This window comes from Plectropomus leopardus, chromosome 18 (assembly GCF_026936395.1).
Source record: "Plectropomus leopardus strain MGB_pleo_1.0 chromosome 18, ASM2693639v1, whole genome shotgun sequence".
Lineage (NCBI taxonomy): Eukaryota > Metazoa > Chordata > Actinopteri > Perciformes > Serranidae > Plectropomus > Plectropomus leopardus.
The window spans coordinates 27,793,228-27,820,806 of NC_142193.1; the positions used below are offsets into that span (position 1 = coordinate 27,793,228).

At 38.0% G+C, this 27,579-nt stretch overlaps 1 protein-coding gene across 2 annotated transcripts; it reads left to right on the forward strand.

Moving 5' to 3' along the window:
* The first annotated feature begins 7,203 nt into the window (after positions 1-7,203).
* On the forward strand, positions 7,204-26,905 carry LOC121957302 (caspase recruitment domain-containing protein 10). Of its 2 annotated transcripts, XM_088090939.1 has the most exons (25): positions 7,234-7,338; positions 8,960-9,167; positions 12,531-12,773; positions 13,696-13,833; positions 14,599-14,785; positions 15,425-15,563; positions 16,901-17,116; positions 17,227-17,346; positions 17,463-17,588; positions 17,754-17,933; positions 18,026-18,130; positions 19,098-19,134; positions 19,261-19,298; positions 19,384-19,472; positions 19,580-19,626; positions 19,884-20,004; positions 21,107-21,284; positions 21,498-21,621; positions 21,766-22,006; positions 22,741-22,807; positions 22,921-23,023; positions 23,137-23,295; positions 23,960-24,072; positions 24,282-24,397; positions 25,695-26,905. In XM_088090939.1, the coding sequence occupies exons 2-25, from the start codon at positions 9,161-9,163 to the stop codon at positions 25,900-25,902; spliced, it is 3,102 nt and encodes a 1,033-aa protein (XP_087947065.1). In that variant the 5' UTR covers positions 7,234-7,338; positions 8,960-9,160; the 3' UTR covers positions 25,903-26,905. The 2 variants fall into 2 exon arrangements, with proteins under 2 accessions (XP_042361802.2, XP_087947065.1); XM_042505868.2 differs by lacking the exon at positions 8,960-9,167 and having other exon boundaries at positions 7,204-7,338.
* The last annotated feature ends 674 nt before the right edge of the window (positions 26,906-27,579 follow it).

Consider the following 27,579-nt stretch of genomic DNA (forward strand, 5'->3'; position numbering starts at 1 on the left):
TACCAAGTTTGTGGAACATCAAAAGCCCTGACTCTCAACAAGCATACAGCAGATCATGCAAACTTTATGCAAAATAATGCAGAATATACTTGTCAAAGGAGTACATGAGAGAGAGAAAAAGGACAGAAGTACAACATGTTAGTTTGGGGTCATCAAAGGAGCCAATGTAATGAGGAAAGACACTGAGCACATTCTCATATGAGGCTGAAGGCTGCAATAATAAACCACTGTGACTCTTCCCACACTGTCCTGTCAGTGTGTGGTTGTGCTGCTGGCTAAATATGGGTATGTGCACATGATTTTTGAACATCTTCAGCTTGTGTATGTCTGTGTGTGTGTGTGTGTGTGTGTGTGTGTGTGAAGTGCCCCCTTGTGCTTGAACTCATCAGGACCTTGAATCCTCTCTGTCTGCCGCTGCTGTAGCCAAATGTTTGACCCATGGACCTACTTTACTTTAACATGTCTTGCAACAACGTGAACATTTAATCAAAAACATGAGATATGCAGCAAATACAATAAAAGACACACTCATCCCTGACCTTTGCTCAGCTCTGTAAACATGATCTCTGAAGAGTTCCCGTGGGTGTCATCAACCTTTCTTCTCTCTGTGACCCCTCTTTACCTCACTCTCTACAAAAATAAACTCATCACCAACTTTCAATTGGGCATGCAACACTAGTATGCTTTTGTGTAAAGCAGGATAACAACAGTTTGACAAGCAAGCTTTCAGTGACTACGTATTTGGTGTTTGCTGATCCAAAAAAGAAAAACAAGCTCAAACGATGTGTGCATCACACCACAGTACATTTCTCAGGACTTCAGACACTTTAAGGTGCTATATAATAAAGTGATTTGTCTAAACTGTAATGAAAATGTCCTCACTGGAATAAAAAGAAAAATCAGAGTAAACATGCCTTAGTTCTGTTTATCTCCTTTGTTATGTAACTGCATGTTTTTAAAAGTGCCATATAAATAAAGCTTTTCTTGCTTACTCACTTACTTTTTAATTCATTAATATAAAGGCCAAAATATGAAGCTTATAAGGAGGAAAGACAAGAGGGTGGAGAGGAAGGTGTGCTACTAAAACAGGATGAGAAGCCTCTGAGGCAGAAAAAAAGGTTTTCTTCACAGGAAATGAGTTTCTCACAAATCAGAGAGGCAGCCAAGAAGTTTTAACTCTTTTCAGACACAGAAACTCACTTATCCAACAGCTCACTATCATTACTGTCACTCAGAGCAGATAGGTTCATACAGTAAAAACACATTTACACAGACCAGATATGAATGAATGAGAGGATGATTCCACTTCATCGAGAGCATCACTCTTCGTGGTGCATGTTTTCTGAACGGATCCAGGTTAGACTCCCACTCTCATAAAACCCAGATGTGTATTTGGAGAGCATTGTTTGGGAAGTGGGCTGTTCGGTAGAAGTTGGGGAGAGAGTAGACCGTGATGAGGGTGATATATGGAGGGTTGGGTAAAGGCGTACATGAAAGAAGTCGACCCCTGTGTCTCTGTTTGGACTGCACTCCTGTTTCCGTGGATTCTGACCGGCCAGGAAGCTGAGTGTTGGCCCACAGACAATAGAGCATTGTAATGTCAGTCCTCAGTGCTTTCTAGGCTACAATAATAAAAACAGGCATGAATACACAGACACACACTCACACACTGAAACTCTTACGGTAGTTGTGACTGTCAGTGAACATAGACTGTTCACCTTTGTTTTAAACCTGGTCTAAATTTAGATGCAGAACATGCATCTCAACTGCCCTGCAGTGTTTTTTACTCTTTCTATAAGGAAATGAAATTACAACAACTAAGAAGACCCCTGCCAAAATCTGTCCATTGAATATCAAATACTCCCCATCTGTACTGAGGCAAAACATCCAGAGAAACATTTCAAACCATCTCCTGCAACCCAATCATCCTCTTAGCTATTGATATTATATATGCTGCCAAAACACTAACTAAAATTATATAACCATTATAATGGATATATTGGGTGCTTTACATGTGGATAGGTTCAATATGATTGTAAATAAACACTGTAAGGTTAACTTGAATATATAATGTTTCTCAATAGTTAAGAGACTCATGCTATTGTGAAATAACAATCCAAAACAGTAAATAAAGCCAGAGGGGAATTGTGTCCAAAACCATTCCCAATATATCATATGACAATACATGTAATATCTGTATGTACAATATCATCTTAAAAATTCCCAAATTTGAATTAAAAAAAAGAAGTTCTCATGGCATTTGCACTACTTTTTGATAATAATCGTACATTATGCATACATCATATAAATTCAAAAATTACAGCTGTTGGACACAACACCTGACAAATGTAATTAATGTGTCCAAAATCTCAAATTGCAGACCATATAGTAAACCACTGAGTTTCTGTACAACAGTGAATGAATGAATGAAAAAAAAAACATTGTTTTTATTGTTGCAGTAGTAAAATGTACTTTGTTTTATAATGGAAACTACCTCTCCTAAAAATGGTGCAAGTCTCTTTTTTTATTTATTTTTTCCTAGGCACTCGTTGCACAAAAAAAAAGCAGGTGGCTGTCCACATCATCTGAGAAATATACTGATGTAAACCAAGCCCCCAGGAACAGCACCACATTTTGAAGCACATTTATATATTAATATTATTCATTTAAATGTCAGCAGAGTCCTATGCAGTGATCACGACCACCTTTAAAACAGACCTCAGTTATTATGAAGCAGTTTACAGAGACACTTGGAGACTCTGCAAGGTTAAATCTGTTGTGCTTGTATGTCTGCCTGATGAGGGGACATATGATGATGTCTGGGAGAGCTGGTGAGCACTGAAACCAGCCATTGTACTTCCAGACATGAGTATTCATGGTTAGAGCATTGCACACAGATGCCTAGACATGGAAACAGAGACCAAATATTGTCAGAGGTTTATTAAGAAACTAAATAGCTTCCTGTAACTTGTGTCTCCAAGTTCCTGTAATATAATCTACGATTGTTAACATCTGTTGTATGACCCTGAAAATAGACACAAACATTGTTGTGTAGAGCTTTAAATGGAGTCTCACCACACAGGCACTCTCTTACTTTATTGTTATCATTCCCGAGAGGAACAGTTTTCCTCCTGGTGTTTGTTTTGCAATGTCAGTTGAGAGGGAAAGCCAAGGAAACATGATCCAGCAGAAGATGAGGCCCATTGCAAAAACATGAACTCCTGCGTGAAAACAATGATCCCTGGACATCATGTCCAAGTTTGTCCATTTAGACATCACACTAAAGTGCAAACAGAGGCAGCAGCATTACATCCACAGTGCATGCTCTGAAATATACACACACATAAATACTCAGACAGTCATGCACACTGTTGATGCCAAACGTCTTGTACTTCTTAGTGACTACTCTATCCCTATTTGTGACCCTGCTGCTGTTCTGAGGCAGCGTTTAGCATGTGGTTAGCACTAGTTGCATTTTTAAAACTGTTTGTGAGTGTGGAAATTGATATGCAGCAGTTGGTAAAAGCTGTCTGTGTCTGCAGTTCAAATGTGTGGTGGAGCTCAGATTTAGACAGCCATGTAACACCCTGTAATTCAAACTTCGACTCAAACCTCACTGCTCTGGAAGGGGAACAGGCCAGGGCATCAGTTTTCACTGGCATCACAAAGTCATGTGTGTGGGCACATTTGTCTGCAGGAATGCAGAAAAAGTCAATCAACAGGCTTTTCAGGCTTCATACTCTGCTGCCATAGTTTTGGGAAACAGGGTTACTTATTGGCTGGCTATTGTTTAAAGCTTATGTTTTTGATATGTTGATATGAACCAGTAAAACCTAAACCCAATAAAGCAGTTTTCCACATTGAAAAGTCAGGTTTTTTCCAATGCTCTTGTTGCAGAGGGGATTGCTAACTATGGCATGGTTTGTCTGTTCTGGGCTGCTGTAGAAACATGGCGGTGCAAGTACAGGTTTGGATGCAGTACTTGTACTTGTAATTGAGTATTTTAAAGGATGGTATTAGTACTTTTACTAGGTCCACCACTGCTGATTTGTATCAAGAAGGATCAGGCACATCGTCTGAGGTTTCTTTATCATGGCATGGCTTCAAAAAATATTCCATGCAGCAGTTCATGAAAATTAAACCTTTCTTTTAAAGCTATTCAAGTTCATCTGATGATAAATAAAAGTGGCCTCTGGTTTAAATGTTTTCATATTTTGGTCCCAAACATTGTTTGTTCAAGCAGCTTGTTTGCTTCAGTTAGAATTTTTCTCTTCATTGTGACCCTCTGGTGTTATTAATGTTGATTCCATGTTAAACAGGAAACTGCATGGACTTACTCTAGGATATTTATAAGATCTCATTAAGCTGCTGCTATTGCTATACATGACATAGTTGCAAAGCTGAAATGAAGAGGATATATTAACTGCAAACACCACAAGTAGCATTTTCAGCAGAGCTACCTTACAATTACATCTTCATCTGTAAAAGTGGAGAGGGGGAGAAAAATATGTATATTCTTTGGTGCTTGATGTTCATTTCTTTCTTACAATTTCAACTTTGTCATAAAGCATCAAGGGTATCAATCTTACAAATGAAGCATAAATCACATGGTAAGATTTAAGTCTGTCTCATGCTCCCATCCCTCTCTTTCTCTGCCTCTGTTTTCCAAAAAAACACTCAGAAAAGACACATTCTTCACAGACACAAAGGGGCGATTCTGTGCAGCCGCCAGGCTTGAGTCATAGACGGAGCCACGGGGGGTCAGCTGCTGGGTGAAGAGCCGGGCCTGTTGTGTACCGGGCAGGACCGGAGTGGAACAAACATAGAAATGAAACCCACAGACACTGGTGCTGTTAAGCTGTACATTGTTAAATAGTTACACATGAAGGCGGGTGTGAATTCATTCTGATCATGTGTTGAAGACTGTTGCATGTGGGGAAGCCTTTTGAAGAAAACAAATCCAGCACTTTGTCGAACATGCAAACAAATACACAAATATGAAAAGCAAATGTAACTTGATTATTCTACTAAGTGCAGCAGAGATGGTTAAGAGTCCCATCAAGTTTATTTGCCTTGAAGCTGCAGGCCAAACAAATAAACAACTGGATGAAAACTGTCCTCAAGCATTACTCAAGACAAATCACTCAGCTACAGTGGTGAGTATTTCTCATACAACAGCCTTTCCTTTCCAAAAAGACACTGAACAGCTGCTCAGTCATTTGTTGTCTTGGGAGAAAAACAACAGAACTTAAAGAGCTACACATTTAATTGTGCAATGCACTTAAAGGGCCAGTTCACCGCAAAACTGAAAATGCATATTTTTCTTCTTTACTTGAAGTGCTCTTTATCAATCTAGATCATTTTGGTGTGAGTTGCCAAGTTTGGAAGATATCAGCAGTAGAGATGTCTGGCTTCCCTTCAGTATAATGGAACAAGATTGCGCTTGGCTTGAGATGCTCAAAGAACCAAACGAATACATTTTAAAAACTCAACAGCAATGTCTCTTTTGAGAAATTATGAATGAAACTGCTCACAACAAGGTCCGCAGATTGTCTTGAGTAACCACGTGATCTTTTTAAAGAGACAGTGCTGCTGAGATTTTTAAATGTATGTTTTTGATGCTTTGAGCACCACAAGCTGAGCACTATATTTTAGAGAAAGCAAACATTTCTACGACAGATATCGCCAACACTCTGCAACTTACACCAAAACAATCCAGATAGAAAAACAGCACTACAGGTAAGGAGGAAAATGTGGATTTTTGATTTTCGGGGGTGAACTGTCCCTTTAAGCAATTCTGCACTGTCTATTTCTGTGTGATCGAACTGTCACGATATCACACATTCCAGCATGAGCAAACTGTGGGGGTCCAGTGCTGCCGTCAATGGCCCCTCTGTGCCGCCGTCACCTCAGAGACAACAGGAATGCTCATCCACTACAGTCTCCCATCCCTTCCCACAACAAGGCCTGGACTGGCCCGCCAGAGGATGGATTGGTCTGTCGAAGGAAGAGGCGAGAGTAGATGACAAAGAGTGAGGCAAAGAGAGGGAGAAGAGATGGAGGAAGAACAAAAGAAGAACAAGAGGGAGCAATGAGTTGTGAATCATAACCAAAGACGGAGCCAAAAAGAGACACAATCAATAATGATACAGCACAAAATACGACATTTTATATATGTGTGTGTGTGTGTGTGTGTGTGCGTGTGTATATATATCAGAGGGATCAGAGTTATAGTACCCTGCCCTATTTCCTGGCTGTACATTCTCACATTTAAAATCAATTACATACCAGATAAACAGATAAAAGGTCATAAAATCACACCGTTAACACTGCACAACAAATTTGTTAGGTCTTTGTAATATTCATACATCTACAGTGAGTATATAAAATGATGTCATGCTATTTTTGTACAGCCTACCAACCACACACTATATGTGGCAAAGGCCTGATGCAAAGTCTGTATTTATTTTCGCACAAACATCGACCGAGGCAGTTTATTCAGAGGACATTTACAGAGAGAGCATCCTCACGTAACCACACATCCTGTAGTGTACGGGTAGATATGAGAGCATCATCTCTGTCTGTATTAACCCACACTGTAGCTACGCTGCAGACCCCAAACAAGAGGCCTGTTAATGCAGGGGAGGCCCAGAGACAAAGGGCAGGCTGACATTTCCTGTCCATATGCCAAAAAATAGACACATTCTTCTGCTGGGTACTTTGTACATCCTGTCTGCCTTCATAGCGTGAGGCAAAACACATAAACCCTGTATTAGGTTACATCCCACACTCAAGAGTTAAGCTGCTTGAAAGACAAAGAGGAATGATAAACATCCATTTAGTTCATCATTTTAATATATATATATGTAATTTATACCTTTAAACTGTACATAATTTAACCCCTGAAACACCTGCATCGACATCAGTTTTCTTGCGCTACATTCAAATACCTTTACTTAGGATTTAAACCTCTGAAACCTAAAAAAAAAAAGGTTTGATTTCTTTCAGAAACATGGGAATAAAACATAATGAGCAACTTGGCAAGAAATTGCCTGCAAACTGTGAAATATTAGGAAAAAGTAGAAAGGAAATTATCAGAAAATTAACTGGCTTTGTTATATTGTTCTATTCAAAACTTAATATGTAGGATTAGCGGCATCTAGCGGTAAGGTTGCAGAACTTAAAATTCTCTGTGGAGCGAGCGTGTACAATAACTACTAAAGTGGCCGATGCGAAAACGTGAACGGCCCTGTCTGAAGAAAGTGTGTGGTTTGTCCCTTCTAAGCTACTGTAGAAACATCATGGAGGAGGATGTGGAAAGAAAGATCTCATTTAAAGGTAACAAAAACGCGACAGTTCTTACTTTCAAGCGATTATAAGACGAATGAAAACACAGTTAGGAATATTATATTACATTTCTTTCTTTATCAATACCCCTAAATCCACTTGATATTTTCATACCCGGAATTTATCCACTCATGAGATGAAGAAGTTAAATTCCCTAAAAACAACAGCAAAGTAACAGCAAAACTACATTAACTGTTCAAAGGAAAACATGTATTACCAAATTCATCTGTAAGACTGAGAATATGATAATTATAAATCTCTCTGGGACCGTTTAAGAGGTTTAAAAGGTGTGTCATTGTGTTTTGGTTTCCTTTGGCAACGCTGGTGACTAACCTGCTCTGCTGCCACAAAGTCCTGCAGCACAAAGCTGTCTGCTGCAGATTTACGGGGTGAGACACTATTCTTTACTCCTCACTGCAGTAAAACACCTTTGACTACTGAGAGATTCACAGTTCATGAGTCCTATTTTTATTAAGTCTTTGACCTACTTCTGTGATAAGCCTTCATGGCCAAAACTTACAATTTAAGAAACAGTCCTGAGAGTTTGGGGCTCAGGGACTGCTCTTTATTTGTCTTAGGAGGGGAGTAGCTTTTCAAAAGCTACAAATATTTTTATATATTATTTTTGTTTTTGTTTTTTTCTGACGTCCCTTTATAATGTGCTCGAGAACTATTTGAAATTTCAGTTTAATTCAGCTTTATTGTCATTTTGCTATGCATTTACAGGCAGAAAGGCCGTTTCTCTGAGACTTCAAGTGCAATAAATAAAATATATAACAACATTAAACTCCATAAACATCCTCACTGTCAACAAAAACAACCCTAAAACAAACACAGTCCCTAAAACTGTTAAAATAGTTAAAAAGTGCACAGTACAGATATAGATTACATATGCAATGTACAGTTATGGGAGTTAATATTATGGGAAACTCATGGATATTTCTCTTTTTAAAGTCTCTGGCTATGATAAATTGTGTAATTCTAATGATTTTCTTTTAAAATTGGTGATAAAATGAATATGAAATACATACATTTACATTTGTATGCCCCTCCTTTACACAAAATTAAAACATTAAGTCCCTCCCCAATGCTTAAAAACGAATTAACATGCCTTTCCCTTTGTGCACCATCCTCTCACCTCCCATAACTACCAAACAGTCCCTTAAAGCACCTGTGACTATCACAGTGACTCACTGTGATAGTCACAGTGAGTCACTGTGATTTTCTTGAAGATATTTCTGTGACAAGCCCTTATGGAAAGATTCAAAAATTAAAATACAGCTCTGAGATAAAATAAAAATAATGATAATAATAATAATAATAATAATAATAATAATAATAATAATAATAATAATAATAATAATAATAATAATAAAAACAGTATTACAGCTCCAATGTAATGCGCTTTTAGGCGACAGGTTTGAGTGCACAATTATTGGTACAAAGCGCCATCTAGTGCTTAAAGACTCTATCATACAGACATTATCGATTTATTTGGCGCTTCCCTGCACAGTAAAAATTGAGAAGAAAGTTTTAATAGAGGAAATCCGCTGTGATGAGTTTATCAGTGGGACTTTTACCCCAGTGGGACTTTTACCCCTGTTCTTCTCAGCTGCTGATTGGCTGGTTTTGGTTGACTGAGGGTGGAGGAGCTGAAGGTGTGCGTAAAGGAGGACGTCCAGTCAGGTGGCGCCCACACACTCTGACCTCACTGCACAGTTTCACTGGCTCGTCTCCGGAGCTGGATGGGATGTAGAGGACTTGAATTCTGCGATTTTCTCCTTTTCAAAACACACTAAAGGAGGTTTAAGACATGAGTGGTGAGTAACACTAGCTGTGCTGTTTGCGATCATATTCGAGATGTGCCTCAGTGAAATGACTGGCAGCTGTTTTATTGGTCACACAGTCGTTATAAATAGGCGCTAAATTGCAGCAACGCTGTGCCATGGCTTTCATATTATCAGTGATAAGGTTCTCAGGTCCGGTTTGGCTCTGGTTTGTGTCAACAAAATGAAATATACTTTTTTTCCTGTAACAACTGCTCCACAGGGGACACACAGAGCTACACATGTATGAGGATTGTACGTAATGTGGTAGATTGTTTGAGATGTAAGTTAAAAATGCAGTTTTTATACTTGAGCTTCAGGAAGTGTAGCAACTTAAAATGTAATAAAAGCTCATAGCAAACAATGTAGTACTTTAAATCACATTGCAACAAATTAGGTGTAATTAAAGTATATAATATAATAATTTAAATGTAATAAAATCTCAGACTGAAATAATTTTAATTTAGTAAAAGCTCATAATGTAATTGAATGCAATTAAACTCATAATGTAATAATGTTAATATAATTAAAGGTCATAGTGAAATGAATGAAATGCAATTAAAGCTCATTATGTAATAAATTTAAAAAGTAATAATTTTAATTTAGTAAAAGCTTGTGATGAAATTGAATGCAATTGTAACAATAGAACTGTAAGAGGGGCTTATACTGCAATAATGTAATTAAAGCTCATAATGTAATCAGTTAAATATATTATATATGTAATCAGTTAGATATATTATTATTATATTATAATATTGATAATATAATAATATAATATTATATTATTATATATTATATGTTATAGTTAAATGCACCTAAAGCTCAGTGTAATAACTTAATTGAAATAAAAAGCTAATTGTTTCAACATTTAAATGTAATAAATACTTATTATGTAACCATATAAATGTAATTTAAGCTCACAATGTCATGAAATAAATGAAATAAAATATCATAATTTAACAATTTCAATGTAATAATAGCCCATAATGTAATTAAATGCAAGTAAAGCCTGACAGTGTAATCATTTAAATGCTAAAAGAATCATGTATTATGCATAATTTAAATTTTAGCCTAATAATAGCTCACAGTGTTTAAATATTGTATGTCAGGTTAGTCCTTCAATTTGTTTTCGACCACTTTGAGTGTAAGGAGGAGGCGATCGGTGGTAATCACATGAGAACAATGTCTCAGTGGAGGTGTTCATGGGTAATGACCGAGATTCCAGAGCATCCAGACCTGCCTCGACCTGCCCGTTCGCTCAGATGATCAGCTGCACAGAGCAGCAGGCGCCTGACGCTCATCAGTGGTAAATAACACTGAGGGTAAATACTTAAGGAGTCATTTTCATGCCCTTTAAAGGCCCTTATCTGAGAAAAGAGGGATGTCTTAACATTTCTTTGTTGAGGCTGATCAGCAGCCAGAAAACCCCAAAGCATTAAAGAAACTGGTGACCTGGACCTCTCTGTGATGATCAGTGCATTTGTTAAACCAACAGATGTGACACAGTGGGTTCAGCCTGTAGAATCAACACAGCTTTGTGTTTTTATAGTGCGCCTTGTTCAGCAGTTTCTCACTGGATTTGGAGGGCTGGTAAAAGTTTTCCCCTCTTGCATCACTGACATGGGTGGATTATCAGAGAAAAAGCCCTTGGGCACAGATATGCAAAAGACCACACTACCTCTCCTACACAGGAAAAAAGAAACAAACTTTGTGGTGGTTTTGCCTCATTTTGTTGCTGTTTTGCATCTCTTTGTAGTCATCATGCACCTTTTTTGTGGTTTGTTCTGTGGCTTTGCTGTAATTTTGTGTCATTTTGTGTTTCTTCTTTTAGGAAATTTTGTCTTTTATGGTCATTTCATGTCTTTTTTTTAAGGTAATTTTTGTGTGTCTTTGAGGCAGGGCTGGGAGATATGGAAAAAAGTCTTATCGCAGTAATTTTTTTCATATCAGTCAATATCGATATATATATCACGATGCACATCAAAACACTGTTTCTGTCAAGCTAAAAGGTTCCCTTTTACTCATAAGTGAGATATGAACAGGCATCACCAAATGGCGGACCTATTCAACTAAAATTCAAAGAGATCCAGTTACTACAGTGTCCTCCTAGCAAAGGTCCGAACCTCATACCTTAAATCAATCTCACGATGAATTGAACATTTTACTTCAGTTACGATAAATGAAGGATTATTTTGCTTTTTGTTCATTTTATTTTGTTATTATTAATATTAGATGTAGTCAGAAAATAACTTGCAGTCAGTGTGAGTAACTGGTTTTTTTTGTTTTGTTTTTTTTTTAACAAATTCCTGTTGTGGCAGAGTTATTAACTTTCTCCCATTGTCTCCTCCACTGTGTAAAGTGAATGGGACTGAGAAAGCTTTTGTCTGCAGTCCACTGATGTGTTTTTAGGTGTGCGTTATGAGTCACGTCAGTATTTTCATTCCAGCGCTCTGAGACACAGACCCATAAAATGTCCTCCTCATTTTAGTTTATGACCCTCGTAACAGCAGACTCGTTGCTCCACAGGGATTAAACTGCTGCTGTTAAATTAACTCCCACTGGGTGTAAAGTTAAGTTTTTGTTCATTCATGCAAACGTGTATTGGCTTTCAGCTATTCAAGCTGTCCTCTTTATGTGAGATTTAACACCATAACTGCTCTTCATGAGGGAAATGGTATTTTGTATGGAGTAAATCCCCCTCAGCATTCCTTGGTAGATTTCCAGTAAGGCGCTCCATGACTTTACTTTCCCGTGAAGCAGAAAACTCAGTCATGCATCCTAAAAATGACTTCTAATATACTGTTTGGCATTTATAAATAAATAAATATGTTTATTTTTACAGCACTTGAAAACCAATGTTACAAAGTGCTTTACACTTAAAAACACAAGAAACACAAAGGGAAAATCTTAAAATACAACACAAAAGAAAAATATAAAAACAACACATGGAGAAAATTTAAAGAGCAAAAAATACAAGCCAAAAGAAAAACATGGAAACATCTCATATCATGTAATGAATCTTATTTAAGAGGAATTTAAAAATATTTTGCATCAGATTCTGATGTCTTATCTTTGAGAAGCAGACGGACTGCAATTGTTTAGAAACAACAGTAGCAATATGCTAAAATGACCCACTTTTGATGGTTGAGAGCTGCAGAGATGCAGATAAGGGCTGTCAGACAAAAACAAATTTCAGTGGAATTTTCCTCCTCGTCTCCTCTTGTCTAGGGCTGGACCGTAGCAAAAACATTTCTGGACTCACTTAAATTTTGTCTTCTTGTCTCCGTCTATGCACAGTCCTTTTTACAGAGCTCACACTTCCCTGTAAACGACCTGTAAATGTCCGGTCCCCTGCAGGTGTCACAGTTTGGGCAGAGGACGGGGATATCGCCCAAGAGGAGGCGCGTTCTTCTCCCCCCTGGTCAGAGGAGCGCTGTGAGGAGCTCTGGGATCGGGTGGAGGGGGTACGGCACAAGCTGACGCGCATCCTCAACCCGGCCAAACTCACCCCATACCTGCGGCAGTGCAAGGTCATTGATGAGCAGGATGAAGACGAGGTGCTCAACTCTACACAGTACCCACTGCGCATCAGCAAGGCCGGTGAGAGGAGGATAAGTTCAATTAAAAACATCAGTGTATATTTGCTCTCTGCTATTTACTTAAGATTATGTTGTTATTTGATGTTACGTGAAAGACCATGCAGGTGGTGGTGCATATGTTACCTATCAGTACAATTATGCTCTTTTATATACTCCTTTAATCATAGTTTAAAGTCATGAAACTGCAGTTTGAGATCAACTTTCAGAAAATTAAACCTTGCTTGTGATACTCCACTACAGTTGAGGCAGTGATGTCATGAGGTATAAGCTTAAAACCTGAGAAAACTGCCTTAATATTTATTTTTTCAAAAACATGGGAAGAAGGCATGTAAAGACAGACAATTGGACAACATGCAATATGGTCTTTTCTAAGATCAGCCAATACAAATAGCTCCCTGGAAGACAAGAAACTTATCTGCAGTTGTACGACATGCTTTGGAAATAGGAGTAGTACAGTAAAACTTCCAAAGAAGAAATGTGTGTGATTGCGCAGTAGGTTGTCAGAGAGAAACAGATGTCTGAAGATAAATGTTGCAGTGAGAGAAACAGGCAGGAACTAAGGAGAGAGTAAGATGAAAGACGAGGCTGAGTAAAGGGGAGTGTAAGACAGACAGAACGAGGAGTGAAAGACGATAAAAGATGAAGATGTTGCAAGTAAAGACTGGATGATGACAAACACCTGAACTCCCAGTTCATATCGCTGTTGTCTCATTTCCAGTGAGTTAGCTCATGCTGGAGACACTCATTCATCACGCTTGTGTTTGAAATGCCGATGTAACTACAGCGTAAATGACACTCACATCAAAGAGAAAGCGTTTTGTGGTTTCAGCTTTGATAGTTTACGGTACCAGAATGCTTACGCTTGCTTGCACAGGTTTAACTCTGCAGCTTTACAGACTTTTTAACCCCTTTTCATTACACAGGTCGCTTGCTGGACATTCTGCATGGTCAAGGCCAGCGAGGCCTTCAAGCCTTCATGGAGTCACTGGAGTTTTACCACCCAGACCAGTACACACAGCTGACGGGACAGCAGGCCACGCAGCGATGCTCCCTCATACTGGGTAAGCAGGGATTTCTCTGAATGGAGACAATGTTAGAGATGAGTTTGACTCAGTCCTTTAAGGGAAATTTGTGTATTTTTTAAGCGGGACCACATTTCCCCATGTTTTTGTAAGTGGCTAATATAGACAACCGGTTTTGAAACTGGTGCGGTATTAGGCGAGTGCTGCAGTGCTTGTTTATGTCACTGAGAGGCTTAGATTGTTACTGACAACATAATTATGGAAAGGATCCCTACAAAGACATAAAATAGTTTTCTGTGCCTTAATCTGTTCTGTTTGTCTCACTGACGGAAAGATCACATTGTCAGAATCAACTAAATGTGTTGCTGAGCACAAAATTCTTTGTTACTATGATGCTCAAGAGTATGGAAAGGAATGAAGGGAATTTTAAACAAGCAGAAGACATTTGAGACATTTGGCTCTAATGTTAGAGCCAGTATGAGGTACAAGGTACAAGTTAGATTTATTAGTCATTTTTTAAACGTATTTCAAGTGGTGGCAGGGTGAACACACTGTGGCTGGCAGTTTGGGAACTTCGGGAAAAAATCTTTGGACAAAAGTTCTCTCGGTAGATTTGGACCTTTACTTTCATAAAGAAAACAAAAGTTTTTAGTGAACACAGATGTTTATCAGTGTGAATGCTTGGACTAAGACACATATAAATACACCTGTCCCCCCTCCTGACACACACTCTATGCATGTGATCGTACCCTGTCCATTCAAGATATTAAGCATCTATAATCTCCGCCTGTCTTTACTCGCTAGATGAGGAGGGTCCGGAGGGTTTGACACAGTTCCTGCTCCTGGAGGTGCGTAAACTTCGAGAGCAGCTTCGAAACAGCCGCATGTGTGAGCGACGCCTGTCTCAGCGCTGCCGCATGGCAGAGGAGGAACGCAGCCGTGCTGAACGCAAAGCTCAGGAGTTACGTCAAGACAGACTGCAACTTGAGAGGTTTGTCTCACTTTGTAATTCCTCACTTAGCTACTTCAAGGCTGCATCCTGCTGTTCTGTTATCAGGCTGTGAATGAAAAATGATCCTTCTCCAACTCATGATAAGAGATGAGTCATGGATGAGTCTTTCACCGACTTTCATTGAACTGAGTAATTGTCTTGTTCAATAGCTTCAAAAGGGCAGTGAGAGGTAACATTGGGTTTCTACAGAGAGCTTATCAGCTTGTTATTGATATTTACAGGTTCAGTTTTTCACTTTTTTGGGCAAATATTTCCTTCAGTTTAGAGAATGAGATCCATTTAGAGTGGGAATCTATTTAGCCGTGGCAAATTTTTCTATAGGCGGGCACCAGAATTACCCACATATTTATTATTTAAAAAATACTTATATAAAAAATACTTAATTTAGCACAAGGAAAAACGCCATGGAACTTCTATGTTCTCAATAAAGTAATTATTATTCTTATTAATAATAATAATAATAATAATAATATTGTTGTTTGTTAGCTTACTGTCTTGTGGCAACTATGTCGGTCCGGCACTGAATCCAGGATTTAGTCACTTTGTTTAAATCGTGTTGCATTAAAATGAAAAGATAAAGTAAGAGAATATGTGCACTTTATGACTTGTGATCTCAAGGCTGCGGCAGGACTGGGAGTCGGCCAGCCGAGAGCTGGGCAAGCTGAAGGACAGGCACCTGGAGCAGGCTGTGAAGTACTCCAGGGCCCTGGAAGAGCAGGGCATGGCCTCCACCCGTGAGAGAGAGCTGCTGAGGCAGGTAAGTCGGCCAGGAGCCACATAAGTAAAAACAAAAACTGTACTGCTTCTTAAGGTGGTCTTAATTAACCTCAGATGGGTTTAAGAGAGTGTATGTTTTGTTAACCTTAGTCAGGTTTTAAAATCAAACAGGAGTTACCTAACACAAAAGGTCCTTCACCGAGAAAGAGGATGAGTCATTCCCTTTCTACCACCACATTCCTCAGACTATCGTGCCTCTAAAACAGCTGTCACAGCTGTATTCCTGCTGCACAAAGCGTGAATTTGCTAATGACAGTGATCGTCTCATTACAAGTCTGTTTCCCCCCGTTGCTCTAAACTGAAAAGTACTTTGTTTGGACCAGAAGATGCAAAGATGTAGAGGCAGGTTGTGCTATTTTAAGTTTCAAGAGATTTAGGGCAAGATTTTTTTTGTTATGGATGGTGAGATAAGCCAGCAGACTATGGCACCCAAGGGAGTCCAAGTGAAACTGCTGAAGCTCGCATGCAGCTGCAACCAGAGAACTGAAGTGAGCAATCCAAAACAACTGTGTAGATATTATAAGCCTCCCTTTTAATGAGTTTGTGTCCTGCCACAACATGTCGATCATACCACTGTGGTATCAGCCACTTTGTTGTGAATACCTGGGAATATTTGTGGTTATATAACCCTTAAAAGATGGTTATGGTTAATGACCCACTGCATTATTTGCACAAAAGCCTTGTTATCTCGTGTAGTGGGCATGCCAATATAGGAATGTCAAAGGTAAAATAAACATGTTTAGTTACCTTTAATTTATCCTTAACTCGTCGAAAGATAATATGTGTTTGCACCACATCTTTTTTTAACAGTCCAACATTAACAGCTTATTGTTAGTTATAGTACAAATTGGGGCGCCTGGTATAGAGGCTGTTTCCTCGCCACAGCGACTGCGGGTTCGATTCCAGCTTCGGCCCTTTGCTGCATGTCATCCATGTCAAAGGGTGCACGCTTCTTCTGCACAGTAAGACAGGTGGCGGGTGTAGTTTACTACAAAGAAAATAGTTCCTACATGACACTGCTCACTACAAGGTCTGTGGATTATCTTGAGTGACCAGGTCATAATATCTAGAAAGAGGCATCGCTCTTAACGTTGTGAAATCTATTTTTTGGCACTTTGAGAACCACAAGTTGAGTGTTGTCTAGTTCTGTTGTATTGGAGAGAAGGCAAACATCTCTACAGCTGGTAGCACACACCAGAACAATATAAACTGATAAGCATTTAAACATGTTTTACAACAGCATAACTAATACCTGGTGTGGAAAATGAAAAGCCTATATTTAAAAAAAAATGGATGTTTTGCTTTTTCTCTGTACAGGTAGAGGAGCTGAAGTCCAGGTTGGCCGAGACAGAAAAACAAACAATCAATACTCCAGGGAATACCACGCCAGCAAAACGGAACAGTTTGCTCTCTAATGGAGTAAATGATTCTCCGCCTGCTTTACCAGAAAAGCCGTTGCATCGTATTCACATTAAGAAAGCCGAGAATATAGAAGCTCAGATGAAGGTCTCAGCTCCCACCAGTGGAACCGTAGTATGTCTACAATGTTTATCATTTGAAAGCAAATGTTCTTTCTCTTTTTGTGTCTGAATCAACTGCGCTGCTTTGTCCTCATAGTTTTTTCCCTCAAAATTTTCCTTCAGGCTCTGATGGATATCTTGCAGCAGGACCGCAGGGAGGCTGCAGAGCAGAGGCAGGAGCTCTGTGATATCATCACCAGACTACAGGGGGAGCTACAGAGCACTGAGGAAAACTGGGAGAAGGTGAACAGTTGTCAAAAATGAGCTTAATGATGAGAAGACTGATTCTTTTCACTTTACGGGTTTCTTTGTGTTTTATGTCTTTGGGTAGCAGTTATAATGATGAACTGTGTTTGCAGCTGGAGTCGCAGTGCGAGCAGCTGCAGCTAAAGGTCAGAACTCTCCAGCTGGACTGGGAGACTGAGCAGAAGAGGAGTGTGTCCTATTTCAACCAGATCATGGAACTGGAAAAGGAGCGAGACCAGGTCAGTGAAAATGGTGGGCCAACACAGTCTAATATGAACTTACAGAGTGCATCGAGGCACATTTGTAATTAGATGTGTTGTAGTTTAATTAAGGTAACTTAGCATCCCTGGCTGACAGTTTTTACACCATGCAAACTTCTCTTTCTTTTTCCATCTTTTCACCAGGCTCTGCGCAGTCGAGACAGCCTGCAGCTGGAGTACACAGACTGTCTGCTGGATAAGAACCGTCTGCGTAAACGCATTGCAGAGCTGCAGGCCAACCTGGAGCAGCTGGAGAGGGAGCAAGAGAGAGAAAGGGAGAGGGGCCGCGAGCAGATGGAGCAGAGCAGCACCTGTCTGCACTGTGTGAGCTAATATAAGAAGTTATGAATACAGCACTGTCTGTCCCACTGCAACCACAAAATATTTTATATTATCCTCTGCATTTGCTCCCCAAGTCTCACCTGTCCCTGTGCAGCGAGGACCAGTGCTACGGCCCCTGCTGTTCCCTCGGCCTGGACCTCAAACCTCAGGCCAATAGCACTCGCCCGCTGCTACGAAAGGTCAGGCTTGGCTACCACTACCACTGTTTTACTCACATTCACAATAGAACAGTACACTGTAAAATCTGATGAGCTGATTTTACTTAAAAAAAAAAAACAAATTAGGAAACCGACTGCCTTGGAAAATGTAAGTAAATATAAATAATAAGCGTAATTTATGTATACTTTATATCTAATTGTTAAGTTTAAGTGTAATTGTTTGTTATCTTTACTTGATTTTGTGTAGGTGTTGCAAATTGAAAATGACGAGTTAAATAAAACAATATGTCTAGGTTTTAGCAACTTTAATAAACCAAGTTTATCATATATATCATATCTGTATTCTGCTGGTTGCAAACTAATCAGTTATATTTGTATTTTCTTTAACATGCTGACAGAACAGAACTTGCAGATCTCCTAATTTCATCATTGGCAAAATTATCTTTTTACGATCAAGTCAGACTAACTTGCTTTACTGAAGTTGCCAACTTCATTTCACTCATCACTTTTAAGTTGCAACAACTTCGCAAAGTAAAGCTACAACTAATTCTGAGTAAGTTAACAGTAAGATATAAAGTAAAGATAAATTAAAATTATACTTTCCTCACTTTTTCAAGGCAGTCATGTTCCTATATTACTGTAAGATCAACTTGTCAGATTTTACAGAGTAGAATAACAGTCACCCCAGTCATGATTTAAATCAGAATTAGTAAAAACCTGGTGCTGTTTTTGTTGTGTAACTACTTCTTTGTGCACTGTAAGAGATCATTTTCATCTTGTTATGGACATGTTTTCTCATGTTGTTGTAGCTGTATGTGAGGAATGTAGCTTTTGGAATGCAAAGAACATTTCTGCAACTTGTCTTATATCTTATTATTGTCTTAAGTCTGAGATGCTGTAAATTCTTATGCAATGTGTAGCCTGTTAGTACCTGCACAATACCTCTGACTAGGTCATCATATATTTACTCATCTTTTCTGTACTACAGACGCACTCTAGTGGTCAAGCTAATGAAAACTCAGGGGGTAAGTTGTGTGCACTGACACCTGGAAAATGATTCTCAGATTTTGCACAGTAGAATACTTGTGCTTATGTACTTTATTTACTACACATGCTTTATTTGTTAAAATACTCTTTCTGCTCCTTCACAGATTCTCATTCCAACTCCGAGGAGAATCTCCTTTCATCAGTGAGTATCACAGCAAAGACCGAACAAATGAGAGAAAGAATTAGAGTCAGAATCAGTGTATTCATATTTATTTCTCTGCCCACAGACAGAAGACAATGAAAAAGAAATAAATCGTCTCTCCACATTCCCCTTCCCGCCATGTATGAACTCTATCAACCGCAGATTCAACACAGAGTGAGTAAATTAGCCCCAAGTAACGTTACACATTTTCAGTCTGTTTTTGGTAGTTTCTTCACCTTTGTGTCATTTTCATCAATATTCATTTTTTCTGCTCTGCAAAGGTTCGACTTGGAATCGTGGGGCAGTGATGAGAACGATAACATTACAGGTATATTTGATTCTGTCGGGTTTTGCATGAACAGTCATTAGTCTTTTTTGCGAACGAAATAAGGTTGTGCTGAATTTTTACAGTTTTCTGAGTGTTTTCTTATTGTTTTAACCGTTAATTAAACATCAGGGAAATTAGTCGTTCAGAACATGCTGGAAACAAATTAAAGAATGCAGTGGCTCCAGTTCTGGTTTTCATTCTTTTGCATGTATATAATCATTGTGAGCCCAAGTTATGAGGCTCTCTGGTGTTTTCAGGTGAGCAGAGTGAACCCTCTCTGTGGGATTCCTGTAACTCCTTACACTCTCATCTCTTCCCCCCTGACTTGGTTAACCTGCCTGCAGTCTCTTCACACCAACCCAATCCCAGTGTTCCCAGGTACAAACTTTAATGAGGGTCACAAAATATATTGCTAAAGCATTGATATATGTGGTTGTTCTTTACCTAACAGCCAATAATGTCACTTATACACAGCTTGCTGCAGCATCTAATACTTTCATAGAGAAGATAATGTTTATGCAGCTGAAAGTCCTGATTTGCAATCTACACTATAAAACATCTGAGGGAATTTATTTGACTTTTTATACTTCAAATAATCTAATTGTGTCGGTACATATCATTAGTACAGTTCCTTTTGTCTTAGATGTCTTAAATGTTGTTGTTCTTCACCATATAAGAAAAAAACACATTGTGTGCATAAAAATTTAAGTGGGTAACAGGACAGATATGACTAATCACGTTCAAGCACCCACATATATAAAACATAACCATAATTGAAAAGAGACAATACAAAATACCTACACAATAATTTTATATTTCTGTTAATATATATAAAGTATATGGTTTGTCACATAACAATAATACACTATAGATTTTAACAGATTAAAGATAAGCCCAGTTCATAGAATATTTGTGTAGTTATAGAGGATGAATTTAATAGCTCCTTTTCCGACCTGTTAGTAAGAGGTACTTTAAAGGGGGAAATCAATTATTTTTAAGGCGTTTTAAACTAAATTAAAAGTGCCAATTTTTTTTGTAACAATGTTTCGTTCTCATTGATTCTGTGAGTTACCTTTGTCCACACTATAGTATAATCTTTACTGTTTTAGCCCTTGTTTACCTTGGGAGGTTCCAATTTTTTTATTGTCTTGTTATCTGCTTGAGCACTGTAATTACTAAGAAGCAAAGTTACGTTTACAGATTTAATTTGTTCATGGAAGCCTCAATATGCATCGAAATTTTTTTTTCTAGAAGATACAGAAATAAGTGATTTACATCTCATTAAACATTAAGAACTTGGTCACACTGACAACGAAATGTGAATATATAATTCATCGAGTACATAGCAAGTATAAACGTTAACTTTTTATTATATAAAGTGAATAAACTTTTGAAGTTGTACTGCTCTCTGCTAAATATTTTCAGAATGTACATGTCACACTATCCATATCTATTGCTGCCCATTCTTGCCTTCCCTTAGGATACCCTCCCGCTCCCCATCCTCAAGCCCCCCCATCTCACCAAAGCACGGGAGAGCAAGTCTAGCTGACGATATCACGATAGTAGGAGGAAACCAAACAGGGATCTTTGTCCGCCATGTTAAAGCCGGTTCCCCAGCTGAACAGTGTGGACTGAAGGAGGGCACTGAGCTGCTGGAGGTGTGTGTCTGTATGGCAAATAAATCATGTGGAGGACTCTGTGTATATGCATATGTCAAAAAGAGAATGTGTGCTTCAGCCTGTGCTTATTTTTGTAGATGTGTTACTTTTTGCAGGCTCCTTGATTGCAAGATTTGTAAATGAAAAGAAGGAGAGAAAAATTAACGTATTAAGCTGTAACTTAAAATGCTGTTTTCGCTTTATGTTGTTTAGCTGGAGCGTGTCCTGTTTGGTGGGGGCAGCGTGCTGCTGGGCCAGTGCACTGCTGAGGTAGCCCATTTTTCTCTGCAGTGGTGGACCGAGCCTTCAGCACTCAAACATAAGAGCAACCCAGAGGGTGAGTCACTTTTCTCACACATTTTAAATATTAATGTTAAGCAGTGTGTTCTTGAAACCTCCCCATGATACACAAAGCCTCCTGTTTATTCATGTCTCAGAGAGGTGAGACTAAGCTGTCCCCTCTCCTGCTCCCTGTCCTCAGCATACTCCAAGCTGTGCTCCCAGCTCTCATCACCTACTTTTATGGGCGCTGACTCCTTCTATGTGCGTGTTAATCTCAACATGGAGCCTCGGGGTGACCCGCCGTCTCTGGGTGTGTCATGTGATGACATTATACATGTCACAGACACAAGGTACAATGGAAAATATCATTGGAGCTGTTCCCTGGTGGACCCACTCACAGCTAAGCCTCTGCAGAGAGGAACCATGCCCAACTACAACAGGTACGCCTCTCAGACCCTCATTTGACTACTTTATTATTTAAGGTCTCATTCTGATTCTGAAAGAGGATTGTTTTTTTAAAGTGGCTTTAAAAGATCAATATTATAGAATGTAGTATGTCAAAAGGAAGCTAGTTAGTACCATATTTGGGTGTATGGGGGAAAAATTTAACTAATATATACCGCCATTAAACTTACATTAGGAAAATTGTTTTTTTTATTACAATTTTTAATGCAAAAGGTTATAGAAATCAGGCTAGAAATGATTTATAAACAAACCTTTCTGTAAACATCTTCAAAATATAGGTAGGAATTAGGTTTGTATGTAGAAGCTCAGAGTATGAGAAAAAATCATTTGAGAAAATGGTCCTTCAGTGTATGTGTTGTAAAATTCAATGCATTTTTTAGACAAAAACTGGTATCACCATGCAACTTTCACAGTTGTTTATTGGTATTAATAAAATTAATTTATTGTTTTTAAAGTGAAAATGTATGTCTAAATATGCAAGCAATGCGTTATCTAATTCAACATGTGCATTTTGTAAGAAACTTGACCCAAGTTAACACCTAAATGTGTATTTTTGATGGGTTTTTTTCCCACTAGTTTGAAAGAAGACATTTTATGGAATCAAAATAGCCCAAAAACTAAAATTCATGAAAAACACTGTTTGCACCTGTAGTGTCTCTCCTTAACAGAGTTTGGAGTGTAAATAACAAATAAATATTTTCTATCTTAGGGCCCAACAGCTGTTACTCGTCAGGCTACGAAAAATGGCCCTGGAGCAAAAGGACTTCAAGAGGAAGGTAACTCTGCTCATATCAAAATGACATAAACAGAAGGCTAAGTTTGTGCTTAACCAAATGCATCTAGGAACTGGTGACACAACTATTTAATAACATTTTTTTCCTACATGTAGTTCTTAAGGAAAGCATCTGGGCGTGTACGGTTGGTAAAAGCAGTGGACCCCAGTTGCCGTGGGTTTGGTTCCACACAGCAGGTCCTTTACACACTCAGCAAACGTAAGATCCCGACGTAATGTTGATGCAATGCAACACTAAATCTGTGTGTGTTTTCTTTGACAGTCCATGTAGATGTGCGCTTGCATTAATGTGACCCTCGTGTGTCCCCTCAGGTCACGAGGAGCACTTGATCCCATACAGTTTAGTGCACCCGGTGCAGGTGCAGACTAAGCGGCCGGTCATCTTCTCCCCGTCTCTCCTCTCACGTGGTCTCATAGAGAGGTTGCTGCAACCAGCAGAGTCTGGTTTGAAGTTCAACACCTGCCCAGCAGGTACACACACTTTTTCACACACACAACGCTCCAAACACTGATGAACTCAGTGAACAAAAAGGGCTGATGATTCTTTGTTTGACCATGACATGATACACCACAGTTAAGTCAGATATATTTATGATGTAGCTGAAGCTAGATGTTTCAGGGAATATGTGATTTTAAAATCCTGTGATCCAAGATGTCATGACAAATAAGTACAATACAAATGTGAAATGTTGCATTTTGTAGTTGGTGGTTGCAAAACAAATTTTGTTTTAGCTCAGCTTCTTTTACAGTAAAATGTAGTTGTACATTTCAAAATGTTCAGTGATAGAAACTGTACTCGTCAGTGTGATGTATGATTTCCCTTGTTGATTTAATAGCTGGGATTGAGGCATTTTATTTGATTTTGAGGGGAAAAGAAGTAACGCGATAGGATGGTAACTACAAATACATCATGCAGGTTGGACTCAAGAGCCTGCCCACTCCGGATGCAAGTTATCAATAAACAAAAAATGTGTGCAAAGTACAAATGGCAAAAAAAAATTTCATAAGTGAAAAACTGTAGAAGATGTTAACTAAAAATTAGGTCCTTTGTTGATAGGCATTGTTTAAATTCACAAAATCATCTGCTGGCCTACCATCTGAGTCTCTATTTTCCTCTCTTTCCTGTGATGTGCAGAGCCAATCCAGGCTTCAGAGAGGCGAGACAAGAGAGTGTTCCTGTTGGATTCCTGCAGTCCAGAGCAGGCTCTGGGCATACGGCTGGAGACAATACAGGATGTCATCAGCCAGGTAATGCAAAAAAACAAATCTTTCTTGAAACCAGGCGGCAGGCCAGAAGGCAGGCACAAACATGTAAACAGGAGAAGTAAGGATATTTGTGGGTGAAATCAATAACCAATCATAGCTAAAGCCTATATCACCTGTTGTTTTTGGAAAGAGAAGATGTTTGTGGTGATTTTAATGAGCGCACATTGTCTCAACCTTTATTTATGCCCCAGGACAAACACTGTCTGCTGGAGCTGGGGCTACCCAGTGTTGAGGGCTTATTGAGACAGGGGATTTACCCTATCGTCATCTATATTCGCCCGAAGAGCAAAAAGCACAAGAAGCTAAGGTAAAGACGTGTTCCTCTGGTTTGCAAATACAGTCAATTTAGTACTACAGTAAGAACACATCAGATCACAGCAGCATTGGGTGTCTGCAGGTCCTTAAAAAGTCAATAAATGTCCTAAATTCAATTTTACTATTATTATAATAATAACTGTATTTATATAGCACATTTTAAAACAGAGTCTCCAAAGTGCTTTGACAAACAAGGCAAAGCAGAAATGGGATACACAGATGGTGATACAACAACAGAAAGACAAACAGTCCAACATAACACAAGCAAGACAAAACAAGGGTAGAGTTAGGATAAAATCAAAAACAGTGGACAAATAACGCAAGATGCAAGATGACAGTGTAAAATAACAAAATAAATAGACCAAAAACAACAACAACAGAGGCAATAAAAGCAGTAAAACCACAAATAAAATAAAATAAATAAAACATAAATTAAAAAAGTGAAAGAAACAAAAAAGAAATATAAAGAATGTGTCACATAAAAGAAAATTTATTAAACGAGGTTTTAAAAGTCATAAAATAGTCTTAAATTTGAATTTGGGAGGTATTTTATCCATCTTTTAATATATTTTTGCCAAATTGAGTCAAGCTCTTCTGCATAAAAAGTCCACATTACTGATGTTAAAAATCTTTTAACCTGCCTCAGAACTGAATACTGTATTTTTACCATATATATGCACTTACCTATTTGCAAAATGTGGAATAGTCCAACTTATTCAAATAACCATATTCCCATGTGAAACCAACCTCTGCACAGGACCACAAATTATAACCTTTAAACTTAATTAAAGGTTTAGAGGTTGATTTTTTTCTTTAAAGAGGTCTTAAAAAGCTTTAAATTCATTAAATTTGTAACACCATCCCACTTTCTGCTTTTCCCCTCTCCTCCTTTTAGCCTTAGCATTTTGAGAAAAATTTCTTCTTAAAGATATTGTAAAATTCCATACATTTTTAGACAAAAAAATAAGACCCCACAGGTGAATATGGTCGAAATTTAAACTGATATCGCCATGAAACTTCCCCAGTTGATTACTTATATTGAGACAATCATTTTTTGTATCTCAAATTTTTGAAAATGTCTGTCTAAATACGCAATTGAGGTATTAAATAATTCAATATGTGCTTTTTTGCATACATTTCTATGGCAGAAATCTGAACTAAAATAAAAACGTATGGGTAGGGTAAATAAACATTTTACTCCTCATGTAGTGTGATGTGCAAAAAGTCTTATTTTGGCTGATATTTTTTGCTCTAATGTGCTGCATATGACCTTACAATACTTGAAACAGGAAGTTTTTTCCTCGGTGTGGAGAGGACAGCGTCATGGAGGAGGTGTGCCAGGCCGAGGAGCTGCAGCTGGAGACACTACCCCTGCTCTACTACACCCTGGAGCCCAGCACCTGGAGCTGCACTGATGAGCTGCTGGCAGCCATAAGCAACGCCATCCAGAGCCAGCAGAGGGCGGTGGCGTGGATCGAACTGGACAGGTTGCAGTAGAGGAGAGAAACTGAAAATGTATATTCACAAAGAACACTAGATTCTGCTGTCTTTAAATAAGGATCTATAGAGGATTTAGATGCAGTGTTGAATCATCCTACTACTAAGTGAGTTGACAAAGATCAATTTGGGAATTACTTGTAATTTCAAAAGACACTTAGCTCTATGTACATGCATGCAAAGATAAATGTCATACTTATGTCCTATATAGCCAAGCTGGACTTGCTAAAATGGGCGGATAGTGAAAACATTTACATTAACCCACACAAGAAATGTCACATGACCTACTGGTTTACCTGTTTTTATTAACAAGAATTATGTCATGTTACTGTTTTCCATTCAAACTAAGTTTTATTGAATAACTGTACTTTGAATATATTTCTCATGGGATCACACATTTTAAAGGTATTTGAATCACTGGTCATACATGAGTATAAATGTAAGCTGTGAGGTCACAAAGAGGGGTGAAAGGTATCTAGATATTTTTTTTATGGCTGCATATGACAGAGTCAGCAAGTCTGTATTTACACTACATTGTACAACAGCATGGAGGGGAAAAATGACTATCAATAGATGTATAAATACATAAGTAAATACCTAAATAAATTTTGTAACATATGTTGAATTAATTTATGTTCAATTAAAGCAAGAGATAAAGGATAAGTGCATAAATAAAAATAAAAAAGTTAATAAATAAAATGAACAGAAATAAATATAAACTAAAATGTATTTTGGCATTTTTGGACAACTACATTTCTTATGTATGTTAAGGGCTTTGGTGGTCCTAATCTCAGCATTTATTATTTCCATCTTCATTTTGTTCTTTTATTTATTTATTTCTGAATATATTTATACGTCTATTCATTGATTGATACTTAAGTGACTTTTAGCCCTCCATGTAACAGAGGCTGCATCGGTATGACAAAATTATCTTGTTTTTGTATCTGCCATTTATTTTCTTGTGTAACCACTTTCCAAAATAAATGTTATACAATAGATTTGATCTATTGATTTCTTCATTCATTTTTTGAATATTGCACCAGTGTTCATTTAGACATTAATGCTGTAGCTAGATTCAATGAGGAATTTTTACAAATAATCTCTAGGACAACTATAATTGAGTTAAAGAAACAGAAAAGAAAAATAAATTGTTTTTCATTCATTTATATAATGTTATGGAATACACAGCTAAAACATGGAAAAGACTCACTGTGTCAATATACTGCTTTAAAATTGCAGTTCAAGGAAAGAATCATTTATAAAGCCACTTCCAAGCTTCAAAGGTTTGTTTTTTTGTTTTCTGCCATTTTATTTAACAAAAAAAATTTACAAAGTAAGTCAGGTAAAGAAGAACACAAACATACAGGTAACTGACATTCTACAAAGAGCATAAATAATACTAATAAAAATAAACCATAATATCTATACATAAATCAATAAAAATCGTAAAATATGAAGGAGAATGGACATGGACAGAAACAATAGCAAATGAAAAAAAACCCTCTTTCTGTCTTTTCTTGATTGATTTAAACTCAACACTTTCCTCTCTTAATCTTATAAATAAAAACAAAAAAGTTTTTTTTAGATTATTTGAGTGATTTTATACAAAAATATATATAGAATATTCCATGTGCAACATATTTACATTGTTATTTAGAAAAAGAAAAAAGTGCAGAA